The sequence below is a fragment of the Vulpes lagopus genome, chromosome 2 (genome assembly GCF_018345385.1).
Source record: "Vulpes lagopus strain Blue_001 chromosome 2, ASM1834538v1, whole genome shotgun sequence".
Taxonomy (NCBI): Eukaryota; Metazoa; Chordata; class Mammalia; order Carnivora; family Canidae; genus Vulpes; species Vulpes lagopus.
In genome coordinates, this window is record NC_054825.1 from 32,520,512 (window position 1) to 32,534,944 (window position 14,433).

At 45.7% G+C, this 14,433-nt stretch overlaps 1 protein-coding gene across 2 annotated transcripts in view; it reads left to right on the plus strand.

Moving 5' to 3' along the window:
• PDLIM1 (PDZ and LIM domain 1) overlaps positions 1 to 14,433 on the plus strand; it is a 46,391-nt gene that overhangs the window by 12,085 nt on the left and 19,873 nt on the right. For both annotated transcript variants that reach the window (XM_041745279.1, XM_041745278.1), the window contains exons 2-4: positions 4,083 to 4,234; positions 6,484 to 6,568; positions 11,190 to 11,389. In XM_041745279.1, the coding sequence (XP_041601213.1) occupies positions 4,083 to 4,234; positions 6,484 to 6,568; positions 11,190 to 11,389 (437 nt within the window). The remainder of the gene's footprint in view (positions 1 to 4,082; positions 4,235 to 6,483; positions 6,569 to 11,189; positions 11,390 to 14,433) is intronic.

The following is a 14,433-nucleotide window of genomic DNA, read 5'->3' on the forward strand; positions in this document are numbered from 1 at the left end:
CATGTGGTTTCAGGTTCAGGCTCAAGTCTTTAGCTGTGAGCACTTGGACCAGTCACAGCTTCTCTGAATCTGTTTCCTTATCTGTGAAGTTATCTTATATGTTGGTGGTAAGGTCATCAAAATGAGATTGTATGGAAAAGGGCTTTAGGATTGTTTAAATTCATTTTTTCCCCCAATAGTAGATGGCTCAGAGAATGTGAACTTCATTTGTTTCTGTGTCATTCCATTTGAGTCCCAGCTGATGATATTGTCTTGTAACTTTCTGATACTAACTTTGACTTCCCACCCTTTTGTCTTAAGAAAGAAAGAAAGAAAGAAAGAAAAAAAGAAAGAAAGAAAGAAAGAAAGAAAGAAAAGGAAGGAAGAAAAGAAAGAAAAAATCAGACCAAAAAATGGGATGGCCAGGCCTCGGTTACTCCAGCTTGGGACTCTTAAGGCTGGTTCTAGCTTGTCTAGGACATGTCTGGATGATGTACTTAACAGAATTGCATCTCACACAAGACAGTTTGAATCAATGCTGGAAATTTCAGAGTTCTTAGCAGCTGAGCATATGAAAGGAAAAGAAACTTCTATTTTTATTTTCTCAAGCTTCCCCGCCCCCCCCCACTACCCTTGTCTCATCATTTTAGTTTTGTGGGTGGTCACCTTCCAGGATAGTGATGTTGAGGGAAATGATTATTTGATTCCTTTTGAAATAGTCATTCCTGAAAGAGTATAATGAAGCAGCATGATAATATATTTAACAACACTAGATATTTTAGATTCAGTCATTCATTGGACAAATATTTAATGAGCATCTACTATGGATAACACAGTGCAAAGGGCAAAGTCCTGCCCTCCCACACCTTACTGTTTAGTAAATGGGCCCTGAGACATTAAATAAATAAACCCACAAAATAGATTTGTAAACATAATGTGACAAGTGTCATGAAGAAGAACAGTGTGTTAAAAGGAAGGCGAGGTTCTACCTTGGATTGGAGGTCAGGAAAGGCCTGCGAATGGTCATTTACGTGTGACCTGGAGGAAGAGTCAAGGTTAATGAGGCAGAGGTTACAGTAAGTGCGAAGACCCTGCAGTGGGAAAGAACTAAGGAGGGCTATAGCTAGAGCTTTGTTGGAGGATGGGGAGGATGGTGGCATGAGGAGGGTGAGGAAGGAAGCATGGTCTTTATGGGCTTGTTAGTGATTTTGGATTTTATCCTAAGGGGACTTTTTAATGCTCTTAGATTTCATACTAATCGATTTCACACTATTAGATTTCATGATAGATGGATTCCATCAGGCTGCTGTCTCCGGAGACAGAATTTGCCAACAGAATTATTAAAGTCCCAGAGTAATGCTTCAAGGTCTTTTTTAAATTTTATTTATTTATATTTTATTTTTTAAGTAAAGCTCTACGCCCAACATGGGGCTTGAACTCATGACCTTGAGATCAGGGCTTGCATGCTGTACCAACTGAGCCAGCCAGGTGCCCCATCTAGGACCATTTTTAAAACAAGAGGATATATATGGTTCTTGAGAAAAAAAAGTGAAATATACATGAAGTCGCACCAGATCAGTCTTCTCAGGGAGAGGGGCAGAAAATGAATTTGTTTTCAGGTTCATCCAGGGACCAACTCTGCCATATGGACTTGGGGAGAGCAGCCTGCCCTTGCCTAGATAGAAGAGCTTTTCCCCGTGGCTGGATGAGAAGAATGTCTGAACTTTGGATCAGGGGCTCTTGCTTTTTGTTTATATATTGTGTATTTTAAAGATTTTATTTTTTATTTTCTTTTTAAGATTTTATTTATTTGAGGGAAAGAGAGCACAGGAGAGGGAAGGGGCAGAGGGGGAGGGAGAAGCAGACTCCCTGTTGAACATGGAGCCAGACACAAGGCTGGATCCCACGACCCTGGGATCATGACCTGAGCTGAAGGCAGACGCTTAACCAACTGAGCCACCCCAGCGCCTCTTTAAAGATTTCATTTTTAAGTAATCTCTATACCCAACGTGGGGCTTGAACTCACAGCCCTGAGATTAAGAGTCACATGTTCCACCAGCTGAGCCAGCCAGGCACCCCAAGGGCTTTTTGCAAAGACAGATCTCTAGTAAACAGATGATGGGAAAGCCAGAAAGGGAGGTTAGGAGGTCAAGATCTCTGCTCTGGCTTCCACATCCTGCTACATTCCAGAAGAATTTTGCCTGATAAAGTCATAGCATATGTGAACCGGAAGAGACCCCCAAGTATCAAGCCATCCACCCTTTACTTTATGGGGTCAAGGAGCTGGTGGTGGGGGAAGGGGGGGATGGACCATGACAGCAGCATCACAGCAGCTACCTCAGAAGGGGCCAGTCCCTGGAGATACCACAGCGCAAAGGGCAGACAAATTTTCAGATTCACAAGGGCTGATTAGAAACCATGGCTGCTGAAAACAGCATCAGATATGGAGGCCTAGGGTGTAAAACCTTGTGTTCTAGTTTGGTGCCTCAGGGGGCTTCTTACTCATGGTTCAGCCTTGTGGAGACACTCAGGTGTTCACAAGATCTTCCACAGTTGACTCCAAAGTGGAGGTGGGGGTGGGGTGGGGATAGGTGTTGGGTGGGGATGTGGGGGTGTAGGGGCGGGGACTAGGACCCTGTGAGTGCTGGGGGTCTGTCTGTGTGTGTTGCCACTATTCTGCACCTGGAGTTCTTGCAGTCCCATCAAGGAAGGTCTTTTTTTTTTTTTAATTTTTAAGTTTTTTTTTTTAGATTTTATTTATTCATGAGAGACAGAGAGAGAGGCAGAGACATAGGCAGAGGAAGAAGCAGGCTCCCCATGAGGAGCCTTATGCAAGACTCGATCCCAGGACCCCAGGATCATGCCCTGAGCTAAAGGCACAGATCCACCTGTGGATCCCCTGAGCCCCCTGAGCCACCCAGGCATCCCAAGGAAGGTCTTTTAATATCAAAGTCATGGACCAATACTGGGACAATAGTAGTATTTTTAGTATACCTTGGTTTAGAAAATACCTAGTAGCAAAATATTGCTCTGTGGTTAGTACTACTGCAGAATGAGTTTGTGCCTCATTCATTACAATATCCTCTGTAATTCACTTGAAAAATAGCACATCTGTGTGTGAAGCATGATATTTATTCCATCCACGTGTCATGCTCAGCTGGCAGATGGATTTGATGGCCCACTGTAGTAATGGACTGGCTTTCCCCAAGCATTGGTAGCCCATAAATTTGGCTGGTTTGGAAGATTTGGCCTGCAGAAAACTAGACACCTATAGGGGATGATCCTAGTCATAATCAACTTCTTGGGTGAGAGGAAATGGACCAGTAAGCCATATTACCACCTTTTAAAATATTCTTTATCGCTTTTTTTTTTTTTTTAAGGAGGCTGCAGGCCCAGTGTGGAGGTCAACATGGGGCTTAAACTCATGACCCTGAGATCAAGAGTCAAAGGCTCAACTAACTGAGCCACCCAGGCATCCTTCTGTTCCTTTTTTTAATTACAAGAGTAATCCAAGATTATTGTAAAAAACAAAACATTACAGAAATATATAACTGTGAACAGTTTGCCGTGTTCCAATTTTTTCTGTGCATAAATAATGTATTAAGATTTTTCTAGAAATAGGCTGTTGCTGTACATAATGTTCTCTACATGTATGTGTGTCTTTAATGTACTTGGTAACTTATTTTAAGGAAGCAGTGAAGTTCAGCCAGAAGAACTTTGGGTCTGGCTTCAGGGTTGGGTTCTGGCTCTGTAAATATACTAGTTGGATGGCTAGTAATACAGTGATACACTAGTTGGATGATCCCAGGTACATCACAGATTTTTCTGAGCCTCAGTGTCCTAGTCTCTAATGTATGTGTCCTTTCTTAGAAGGTTGTCCTGAGGATCTGATGACAGGATATATAGACAGGGTATATGGGGCTCTGTGACCCATAACGTATGATGTGGATGTAAAGGGTTGTTATTATTGAAACGTATGATTTCAGCCCTCTTGTTTTTCAAATGCTCTGATCCACATGAGCGAATACTTCACCCAGTAGTGACTTCCTCAGTGGTTTCCTTGGTGGCAAAGAGGCACTAACCTGCTCTTTCATTTTTTCCAGGTCACTCCCGGAAGCAAGGCTGCGGCAGCTAACTTATGCATCGGAGATGTAATCACAGCCATTGATGGGGAAAATACCAGTGGTATGACACACCTGGAAGCTCAGAACAAAATCAAGGGCTGCACGGACAACATGACCCTCACAGTCACCAGGTGAGGCCCGTGAAAGCGCTCAGCCACCCGCTGGAGGCTGTGTATGGGCAAGGTTGCCACCCCCAGTCCAGTGCCATGTGTGCGCGGACAGGCTGGCAGGTCTGTAGGAGTGGAATTTCCTCAGGTTGCTCATTTTCCTCTCACATTTCCCCAGTGCTGCTTCTAGTTGGACCAAGAGTGGGTGTCATTCTCTAGGAGCTCTGCATTTTCACTTGCTTCAACACAACCAGCCAAAGCTTTGGGGAAGTAAAATCAGTTAAGTATTGTTAGGTGAGGGATGTGTGGGTGGCTCAGCAGTTGAGTGTCTGCCTTTGGCGTAGGACGTGATCCTGGGATCCTGGGATCGAGTCTTGCATCGGGCTCCTTGCAAGGAACCTGCTTCTCCCTCTGCCTATGTCTTTGCCTCTCTCTCTGTGTCTTTCATGAATAAATGAATAAAATCTTTTTAAAAAGTATTAGCTTAAATAAATGAAAATTTCTTCCTGGAAACCATTGGGAATCTCCTGAGGGTGCTGCTTATGCCACCCCACACCAAGCAGGGGGTACCATGCCAAGAGGTTATAGTCGCAGAGAAAGATGTCAGCAGCAGCTTACACAAAATGCTGCCTGTGAGCTTCTGTGTGCTACAGAGAGGGAGAGTTGGATGTTCTCAGGGGGTTGCCATGTGAGGAGAGGGCCCTGGGAATTGTGACGGGGTGAGGTCTTGGGAGGGGTCCTACACGGGCATGATTTCAGGAGAGCTTTGGTTTAACCCTTACTGGCTCCCTCTTTCCTGTTGAATCAAGTCCATACTCTTTATTCTGATCTTCTGTTAACCTGCTGTTTGGTTGTGGGTTTTTAAACAAGACTTTATTTATTTATTTAAGAGAAAGCCTGAGCAGGAGGAAGGTCAGAGAGAGAAGCAGATTCTCTGCTAAGGGGGAACCCAATGTGAGGTTTGATCCTAGGCCCCTGGGATCATGACCTGACGTGAAGGCAGACGCTCATCCAACTGAGCCATCTAGGAGCGCTGTTAACCTGCTGCTTAATGGCATTAACCTTAGCTTCTACTGTTTGTTTTTTTTTTTAAAGATTTATTTTTATTTATTTATGATAGACATAGAGAGAGCAAAAGAGGCAGAGACACAGGCAGAGAGAAAAGCAGGCTCCATGTCGGGAACCCGACGCGGGACTCGATCCCGGGACCCCAGGATTGTGCCCTGGGCCAAAGGCAGGCGCGAAACTGCTGAGCCACCCAGGGATCCCTGCTTCTACTGTTCTTCATTGTGAACATTTGCTCAGGTTATCTATGAAATAGGTTTTATCGCTTTTTCTACCTTGTAGGACTGACAGGGAGACCAAATGTAGGGGAGGAGGTCAGGATACTTTGTATACTTCAGAGCCCTGGTCCCATAGAAGGTGCACCTTTTTTTTTTTTTTTTTTTTTTATAAGTAGGCTCTACACCCAACATGGGGCTTGAACTCATGACCCTGAGATCAAGAGTCGCGTGCTCTACCTACTGAGCCAGCCAGTTGCCTTGCACCATTTTTTTCCTGTCCCCTCAAAAGCACATTTGTCCCTCATTCTCATCTCCCTTTCTACCTCAGTCCAAATGCTTTCCAAGACATTCATTCGTTCATTCTTTTTTTTTCTCATTTGCCAGTGAATTCAACAGGTGTATCTTGTATCGGTCCAGCACCGTGCTTGGCACTCTGACCATACAGGATAGACATAAATGTTCTTTTTCTCAGAGAGGAAAGAACTACACTATTGAAAACTGGGACCAGACTAAGGTTGTTGCTGTGTGATCAGTACAAAAAAACCCTTTCCCGCTCAAGATGGGAGGCATTGCTGTTATTTGGGCCAGCGTGGTGACCTGTTATTCACAAATAAGTTGGTTATGTGGTATGGCTCAAGAGCCCTGGGAGAGGGAGAGGAGAAGCTCGTCTCGTCCTCATAGAGGTGGGACGGCATGAGGCTGCCCAGGAGCAAGGCGGAGGCCCGTTCGCCGGGCCGTGGCCCAGGGTAGTAAGAGCAGGTGAGGCTGGGAGAGGTCCGAGCCACAGGGAAAGTCCTTGGGAGTGGTGCGGCAGCCGGCAGACGAGATGTCATCAGGTTGGTGCTTTGGAAAGACCTGCTGGGGGCGCGTGGAGGGAGGGCGGCCCCGTGCTGGTTTGGAGGCGGGGGTCAGGCAAGAGGGCACATTTTCTTGACTTCAGGATATGTTATTTAACATGGATGAAACAAGCACGTTGTCAATCTGTCACAGGTCTGAACAAAAAATCTGGTCTCCCCTGGTGACAGAGGAAGGGAAACGTCATCCGTACAAGATGAATTTGGCCTCGGAACCCCAAGTAAGTACTCGGTCGCCCGCCAGCGTGCCGAGGTCTCCCCTTTGACACGGCTTAGCGCGCTCCCATTTCTCCTGCCCTGAAGGCCTGGGCGAGGCTGAGGCCCGGAGAGCCCCGCGCTGACGCCGCAGGGACCTGGCTCTGGTTCCCTTCTTCCCGTAAGGAGTAAGGAGCGGGAGGATGGCGCTGGAAAGCCCCAGGGCAGTGACGCCTGAGTGTAGGAAGTGATACAGGAAGTGGGCCGAAGCCTTCCTGCGCGGAACAGGGTGGCAGGACAGCAGTGAAATAAAGGAGCTGGCTCGGCTCCCGGTGGGTTTCAGATACTTGCCCATCATACCAGGGAGAAGACCAGTGTAGGTCCTGAGGCCTGGAGCCGAGAGGCGAAACGTGGTCGTCACCCTGCCTCTCCTCCCTGGGCCCCACTCTCTGGTTGTCCTGAGCCTTCCAGTGGAACTCTCTCCTCTTTGTAGAAGTGAGACCCTAAAATCACAAAATAAAGTGGCAGTTCAGACTGACACTGTGGTAGGCAGTCAGTGTACGGCTTGTCAGCCAGATAGAATTTCTGAGCAAAGTAGACTATCTGAAGATCCCGTATTTGTAAACAAATCTCAGTAGTTAGATCAAAAGTGGTTTTATTTCTTTATTCCTTAATTGTATCTTCTAAATTATCTATAACAAATGAGTATTCTTTTGAAATAAGGGGAAAAGAAACTTCATAATGTTTAGAACATTTTTGCAAAATTCCTCATGCCTGACCTGTCTCCCTTTTACAAAGTTTGTGTCTTGGATACATGAATGAATTGTTAATGATAAGTTAATAAAGAGGAGAGCCTGGCTGACTCAGTCAGTGGAGCACTTGACTCTTGATCTCAGGGCTATGAGTTCAAGCCCCATGTTGGGTGTAGAGATTACTTAAACAAACAAAAAGTTAAAGTTAATAAATTGATAATGGCTTTTAAAAACTACTCTTAGGGGCATGTGGGTGGCTCAGAGGTTGAGTGTCTGCCTTTGGCTCAGCTTGTGATCCCGGGGTCCTGGGATTGAGTCCTGCATCAGGCTCCTCTCTCTATGTAATTACTCTATCTCACGAGTAAATACATAAAATCGTAAAAAAACAAAAAACAGAAACTACTCTTAGGGTGGTTTGTGATTGTTGTTATACATTTAACCCCATTTGAAGATTTGAACTTTAACTTTTTTTTTTCTAAATTTGGGATATGACTTTTTATGGTGATTCAAGATAAAATAAAAAGATAGCACGTAGCTAGCTATCCTTTATACATGATGGAAACTTCTATGAAAATGAACTCATGGGCAGCCCGGGTGGCTCAGTGGTTTAGCGCCGCCTTCGGCCCAGGGCCTGATCCTGGAGACCCAAGATCGAGTCCCATGTCAGGCTCCCTGCATGGGGCCTGCTTCTCCCTCTGCCTTCTCTCTGCCTTTCTTCTCTTTCTGTGTACCTCATGAATGAATAAACAAAATCTTAAAAAAAAAAAATGAACTCATGAAAAAAAGAAAAGAAAATGAAATCATGGAGTGTATTGTGTGAATAAATTGAGTAGTTGTTTATAAGTCCAGTTTTCTCAAAGGTATCTGTTAAAATTTCTGAAATGTAGTTACACAAAATTTTTTTCAGTAATACATAAAAGTCATACTCAGGAAATCCTAAGAGTTATATTAAGGACCATTTTGCATCTGGCATTTCAAAACTGGCATAAACATGTTTTTCCATATAGCTTTGTAAGGAAAGCTGATAGAATGGCACTCAGCCTATAAACCAGCAGTTGTACAAACTAATTTTATTTTTTTATTATTTTTTGAAAGTTTATTTATTTTATAATAAGGTCTACACCCAACATGGGGCTCAAACTCACAACCCCGAGATCAAGAGTCACACACTTTTCCAACTGAGCCAGCCAGGCACACCTCATGTAATATGTCACCATTAATTCCAATTTCCCAAGGAGTTCTTTCTTAGCTACTTCACTGAATTTACTATAAATGTTAAGTTTTAGTGTGTTATGTTCTCATACATTTTATAATACATAAGGAATTTTGTTTTAATTTGGTCTACCTAAAATCTTATCTTCGCTTAAATAAGGTAATACTTAATGTTTCAGTTAATACTTTTTATATGTCTTATGCTTGAGTTTTCATCACAAACATATAATCTGGTCCCTGTATTAATATTTTGGAAGGTACTTCCCTTCTTTAAAAAAAAAAAAAGAATTTAAAAAATTCTTTACAAATACTTTAGCATCTAACTTGAGTATATTTTTCTTTTGATTCCAGTAATTCTTCATTCCTATGAAAAACTTCCCACTCTCCTTTTTCCAAAACCTTCCACTTCCAGTCATTCTAAAATAAAGGAATGAGTAAGAGCAGAGTTCATCTATAATTAAAAGATCTGTTAGTTCATGTAATGCCAACCACCACCCCAGCTTATCTGAGGTCAGAGTAGTTACACACCTAGTTTATATTTCCTCATTATTGAGTTTCCTTGGAGACTGATAAATACAAAGCCCAAACAATTACATCATCCTTCCCAAAGGCCCTGAATTAACCGCCTGACTTCTGGACAGACCAGTATTCACATGGGGTTAGAGATATTCCTTTTATGTACAAAACAGATACATTCTCAGAAGATTCTCTATAAAGTGAAAACTCAGAATTTCCAACCGGAATAATTTTCTGTTGACGTCCGTTCTAATTGGAAAGGTGTTTGTTTCTAGGGAGGGAGAAGGGACCCAACACTGGTTGAATGTCTGCTACGTGCCAGTCACTGTGCTTGGTATGCTAGTATGTCACACCAAGTCCTTATGGACAAGGTTTTATTTACTTCATTATAAAGATGAGAAATGGGTTCAGAGAGCTAGAACTTGCCCAAAGCCAAACAGGAAGTGATGGGAAAATTGAGTGGAGACAGAAAAATAGGAATCTTCCTTGGTGCTCAGCATCCTGCTCTGAGGAACTGCTGCAGAGAGAGAGAATAGAACTGCGACTATGGCTGTGTCTGTGTGTCTATCCCACGCTGCCCTGACGTGCATGCACCAAAGTCCCGAAGCCACCACCAATCTACAAATCCACCGCTGATCTACAAATCCCCTGCTGTTAATGACTATTCCTCAGGGGTAGTCATTCCGTAAAATCCACTTAACCATGCTTTGATTACTGCTGAAGTTACTCTCCTAACTAATTAGACTTCCCCCTTTATGAAGGATCTATGTGTACTTTGCTTTTGTCCAAGGTGGACAAAGTGAACTCAGCCTTAATTTCTTTTTTTTTTTTTTTTTGTATTTATTTATGATAGTCACAGAGAGAGAGAGAGAGGCAGAGACACAGGCAGAGGGAGAAGCAGGCTCCATGCACCGGGAGCCCGACGTGGGATTCGATCCCGGGTCTCCAGGATCGTGCCCTGGGCCAAAGGCAGGCGCTAAACCGCTGCGCCACCCAGGGATCCCTCAGCCTTAATTTCTACATTAAAACCTCACTGTTTCCAACTGGTTAAAAAGGGGAGCCTATCTGAATAGTGAAAAAGAGACTGTAATCAAAATATTTTCTTGTGGTCTTTTATTTTAAATCAGTACATGGTGAAGTAGGCCATTACTTTTCATCATAGTGTTTTTAGGAAGGCACAAAAGACTTGAAGTTTTGACAAAAAAGAGAGAGGGGGAAAAAAAGGAAGAGCAACAGAAGACCAGAACTCTTTGGGGGCCGGTTGTTATCGGCCTTGGTGTTAAGAAAGAGTACAGGGTTCAGGAAAGTTCTGTATCGGGGAACACAGAAAACATGGTGCATGTCGAGTTCAATAGCTGCACCGTCTGTGTAGTCGGGTTGGTCCAGAATATTTGTGCGGAAAGCATCTTTCCAGTTGGATTGTCAGAAAAGCCATGATTTTTAAGAACAGGAATGTTAGTTTAAAAAGTGTGTGTGTAAGTGTTTGCAAAGAAGCTCTGGGCTGTTGTAGTGGCAGGAATTACCCAGGGCTCCTGGCAGCCCGGGGAGGGGTGGAGGGCACTGGCTCACGTTCTGGGAGGGGCCGGGTGCAAGGAGCTCCTGGACGTGCCCCTCTAACCGGTAGCTCCAGCCTCTAGCTCCAGCCTCTGCCTGCCCAGCCGAGCCGTGGCCTTCTCCTGCAAGCAACCGTAGACCCTGAGCTCCTTCTACCCCTTCCTGCCAGAGCACCAAGCCACCTCTGTCATCTCAGCAGCTGCTTTGCCCGGTGGCCTCACAGGCTTCTTATCTTGCTTGTCTGACCCACTGGATCCTGGCTAATTTGTTTCCACATTTTATCGTTTCCTGCTCCACACTGACCCAAGCGACTGCCTGTTCTTCTTCTCCTTGTACCGTAATCCCTCTGGAATGTGCCCTGAAAGGGTGTATCAGCTCCAGCTTGAATCATGACAGCCCAAGGCACCTGGGGGTGTCGTGCCCAGGGGTGCCCAGCTGCAGATCAGGCCTGACTGGGCCCCAGGGAAAAAGGAGAAGCTGGAGCTGGTGTGCGACCCAGGGCCACTGTAGCTCATCAGAACACCTTTCTTTCTTTCTGCACTCAGCCTGCACTGTCCCTCGAGGGGTGTGCACCAAGTGCCTCCTTGATTTCTCTTCTGATCTCTGCCGACAGGAGGTCCTGCACATAGGAAGCGCCCACAACCGGAGTGCCATGCCCTTTACCGCCTCGCCAGCCTCCAGCTCTGCCCCCAGGGTCATCACAAACCAGTACAACAACCCAGCTGGCCTCTATTCCTCTGAAAACATATCCAACTTCAACAACGCCTTGGAGTCAAAGACAGCAGCCAGTGGGCAGGAGACAAATGGCAGAGCGTAAGTAGGCCCCTGAAATCCCCCACAGACCAGTCCTGGAGAAAGCTGTTCGCAGCAGGACCAGGTTTGTCCAGACAGATAGAGGGAGGTTGAGTCTCCAGTCCAGAGAGGAAAAAAAAAAGTCTCCTTTAGTGCTGTTGTCTCTGCATTCATTTTCCTTATTTCTTTTATTTTTATTTGTTTTCATTTTCCTTCTTTCTATAAAGGGGCAAATACCACTGCCTTGTAGGTCTGCTGTGAACGTAAGAAGTAATGTGTGAAAACACCTAGTACTGTGCCTGGCACGAACTAATCAGTTATTCACTGAGACCTGTGTTGTTCTTTTCTGGATTTCTCTGGTCATTGCCATCTTCTCAGTGATCATATTCCTTCTTTGACAGCCCTACTGATTTCTTGAAAATTCATTAGTATTTATAGTTTGGGGCTTCTGCTTGTGTTCACCATCTGATCTGAGCAAGGGACAAGTACTTCATGATGCAGTTTTTGTGAACGAGTGTTTGCTTTCTTCTCCAGAGTGGCCCAGTGGAAACAATAGAAGAGAAGTTTGTGAGGATATAAATGTGTGTCAGTCAGAATGGGTTCTGATCTGGGGCAGAGGTGGGGTGGGGGGAGCTGCAGGTGGACAGGGTAGAGAGGTTTAAGGAAGTATCTTCCTCAGGGCTCAGGAGGCCTGTCCCCTCCTGTCACCAGCCATGTGGCCATAGTTGCCTCCGACTCTTTATCCGAAGTATCCTCTGGCTTCCCAGCAGAGAGGGCCCAGTGTCTGCTCCATCCCAGTCTCCACTCCATCCCAGTCTCTTTGGTTGGTTGTTTTTTGTTTGTTTGTTTTTGTATTTTATTTATTCGTGAGAGACACAGAGAGAGAGGCAAAGACATAGGCAGAGGTAGAAGCAGGCTCCCCGCGGGGAGCCGGATGCGGGACTCGGTCCTAGGTCCCCGGGATCACGCCCTGAGCCAAAGGGAGACACTCAACCACTGAACCACCCAGGTGTCCTGGTTGGATTGTTTTTTAAGTAGGCTCCACACCAAGCATGGAGCCCAGTGCGGGGCTTGAACCCACAACCCTGAGATCCAGACTTGAGCTGAGATGAAGAGTCGGGTACTTAACTGACTGAGCCACCCAGGCGCCCCTTCCCAGACTCTTTGAAAATGAACCCAGGAATACTGGGGATACCACAGCCCATAGCAAAGGATCTGGGCTTGAGGATGGAGAATAAATAGGAGGTGGGACCAGTTCTCTGTGAGTGAAAAGATGATGGACTAAGTCATGAGTTGCCCCATCAGGTGCCCAAAGGTGAGAGGGAAGATAAGGACCTGAGGGCAGAGCTCAGAGTGCAGACAAGGGGACACAGAGTGGCCTATAAGCAGCTGAACGTGCAACACGCCCAGAGTGGCTCCCGCAGCTCTGCTCAGTTAGCTTCTGCTGATTTAATTTCACTGAAACGGAAGCTAGAAAGCCTTTTTTTTTTTTTTTTTTAAATCTAAGACCTCCTAATTTTTAAATGTAGGTGACAGATTTGTTGGAAAATACCATGTGGTCCAAACCTTGTCTGATCTCTGTTCAAGGTTACTGACATTGTAGTAATCGAGGCAGAATGGCTTACCTTGCTTTTGGGTGCTTCTTCCCCCAAATTCTGATTTCCGCAGGGCCTTAATGGCTTAAGATGATGATACCCTTCGAGGTGACACAGTACTTGAGAGAGAGCATCATGCTGCCCCCAACCCTGGGCTTTCCATGAACATGACCTGAAGGGAAGCTTTCTCTTAGGCAGCTCCGTTGGGGAGTCAAATGGCCAAAACTCCAAGGGCTATGATCCCTGTTGTTTGCTGCTTTGGGGCCAGGGGAAGCTGAGAACATGACCCTCTTTTACTGTCCCGCAGTGGAATGTTCCATGATCTGGGTTTAATAACCCAGGAAATGACACATCCTTAATTGAAAGAGCTGCTATGCATTGGGAGAAATATGAAGCTGGGGCGTATCTTTAGTCTGGCTTTGGTGGCTATTCCTTTCTTAATGTCTTCTTTCTTCTCTCATGCTCCCCACCTGCTCCCCCCTTCCAATCTGAAACAATAAAGTCTGAAACTGTCTGGGCACTTGCAAGCCTTTCCTGTAGCCCCTGTCCCCTCCTGTCATGGACTTTCTGGCTACAGCAGGCTCTGAGTCTTCTTAGTATCACGGCTTTCTTTCCAGATTTTCTCAGCACAGGGGGCCGAGCTTCTGCCTCATTCCAGACTCTGAGGATAAATCTAGAAACATACCAGCAGCCCATGGCAGAGGCAGAACCCGAAAGGGCCATGCTGCCCGTCGTGGGGCTCTGCTTACCAGCCCACTTTAGAGAGGCCACTGGTGTGTTCTCAGCAGAGAGAGACTCCTGCGCAGCCAGCAGCCCCTGGGTAGCTTGCTTGCTCAGTCAGCAGAAGTACCAGGCACTCACTCAACTCCCACTGTTTAGTCTGTAAAATTCACTGAGGTTCCAGAATTGGCTCACTTCATACTTTGCATCTGAGGTCATCACCGATTCCCTGGGGCTCACTCTGAGTTTCTTTGTCCCATACACTTCAAAGCAGCCTAGGGTGTGTGTGGCTCCCTGTCTCATTGGGCGTCCCCATGTGACAATACAGACAGCATTGCTGTTTCCAAATTAATTAAACTGGGATGGCAGGCAAGAGGGCACCATCTGTCGCCTGTCCTCCCAGCGCGGGCACACACACATACACACACACACACAGCCTAGTGGGAGGGCCTTGGGGGCAGTTCAGCTTAACAATCATCTATTGAGTACCTACTGTGTACCACGTGGCTGGAGGAAATATTGCTCAGGTCAGCCGAAAGCTTTTACCTGCCCTCTGACCTCTTTGAACTAACTGTCTTTAAGGGCTCTAGTCATTTTCTGATAATTCAGGGCCTGGACTTCCTTGTAGACGTGATGCTGCTTTATACTATCCTAAAGGGACAGGCTTCATAGACAGAGGGCAGGTGAATTCCGGGTAGGCCTCAGACCTGGGGCAGACCATGTAACTTCTCTAGACTCAGCCTCCCCATC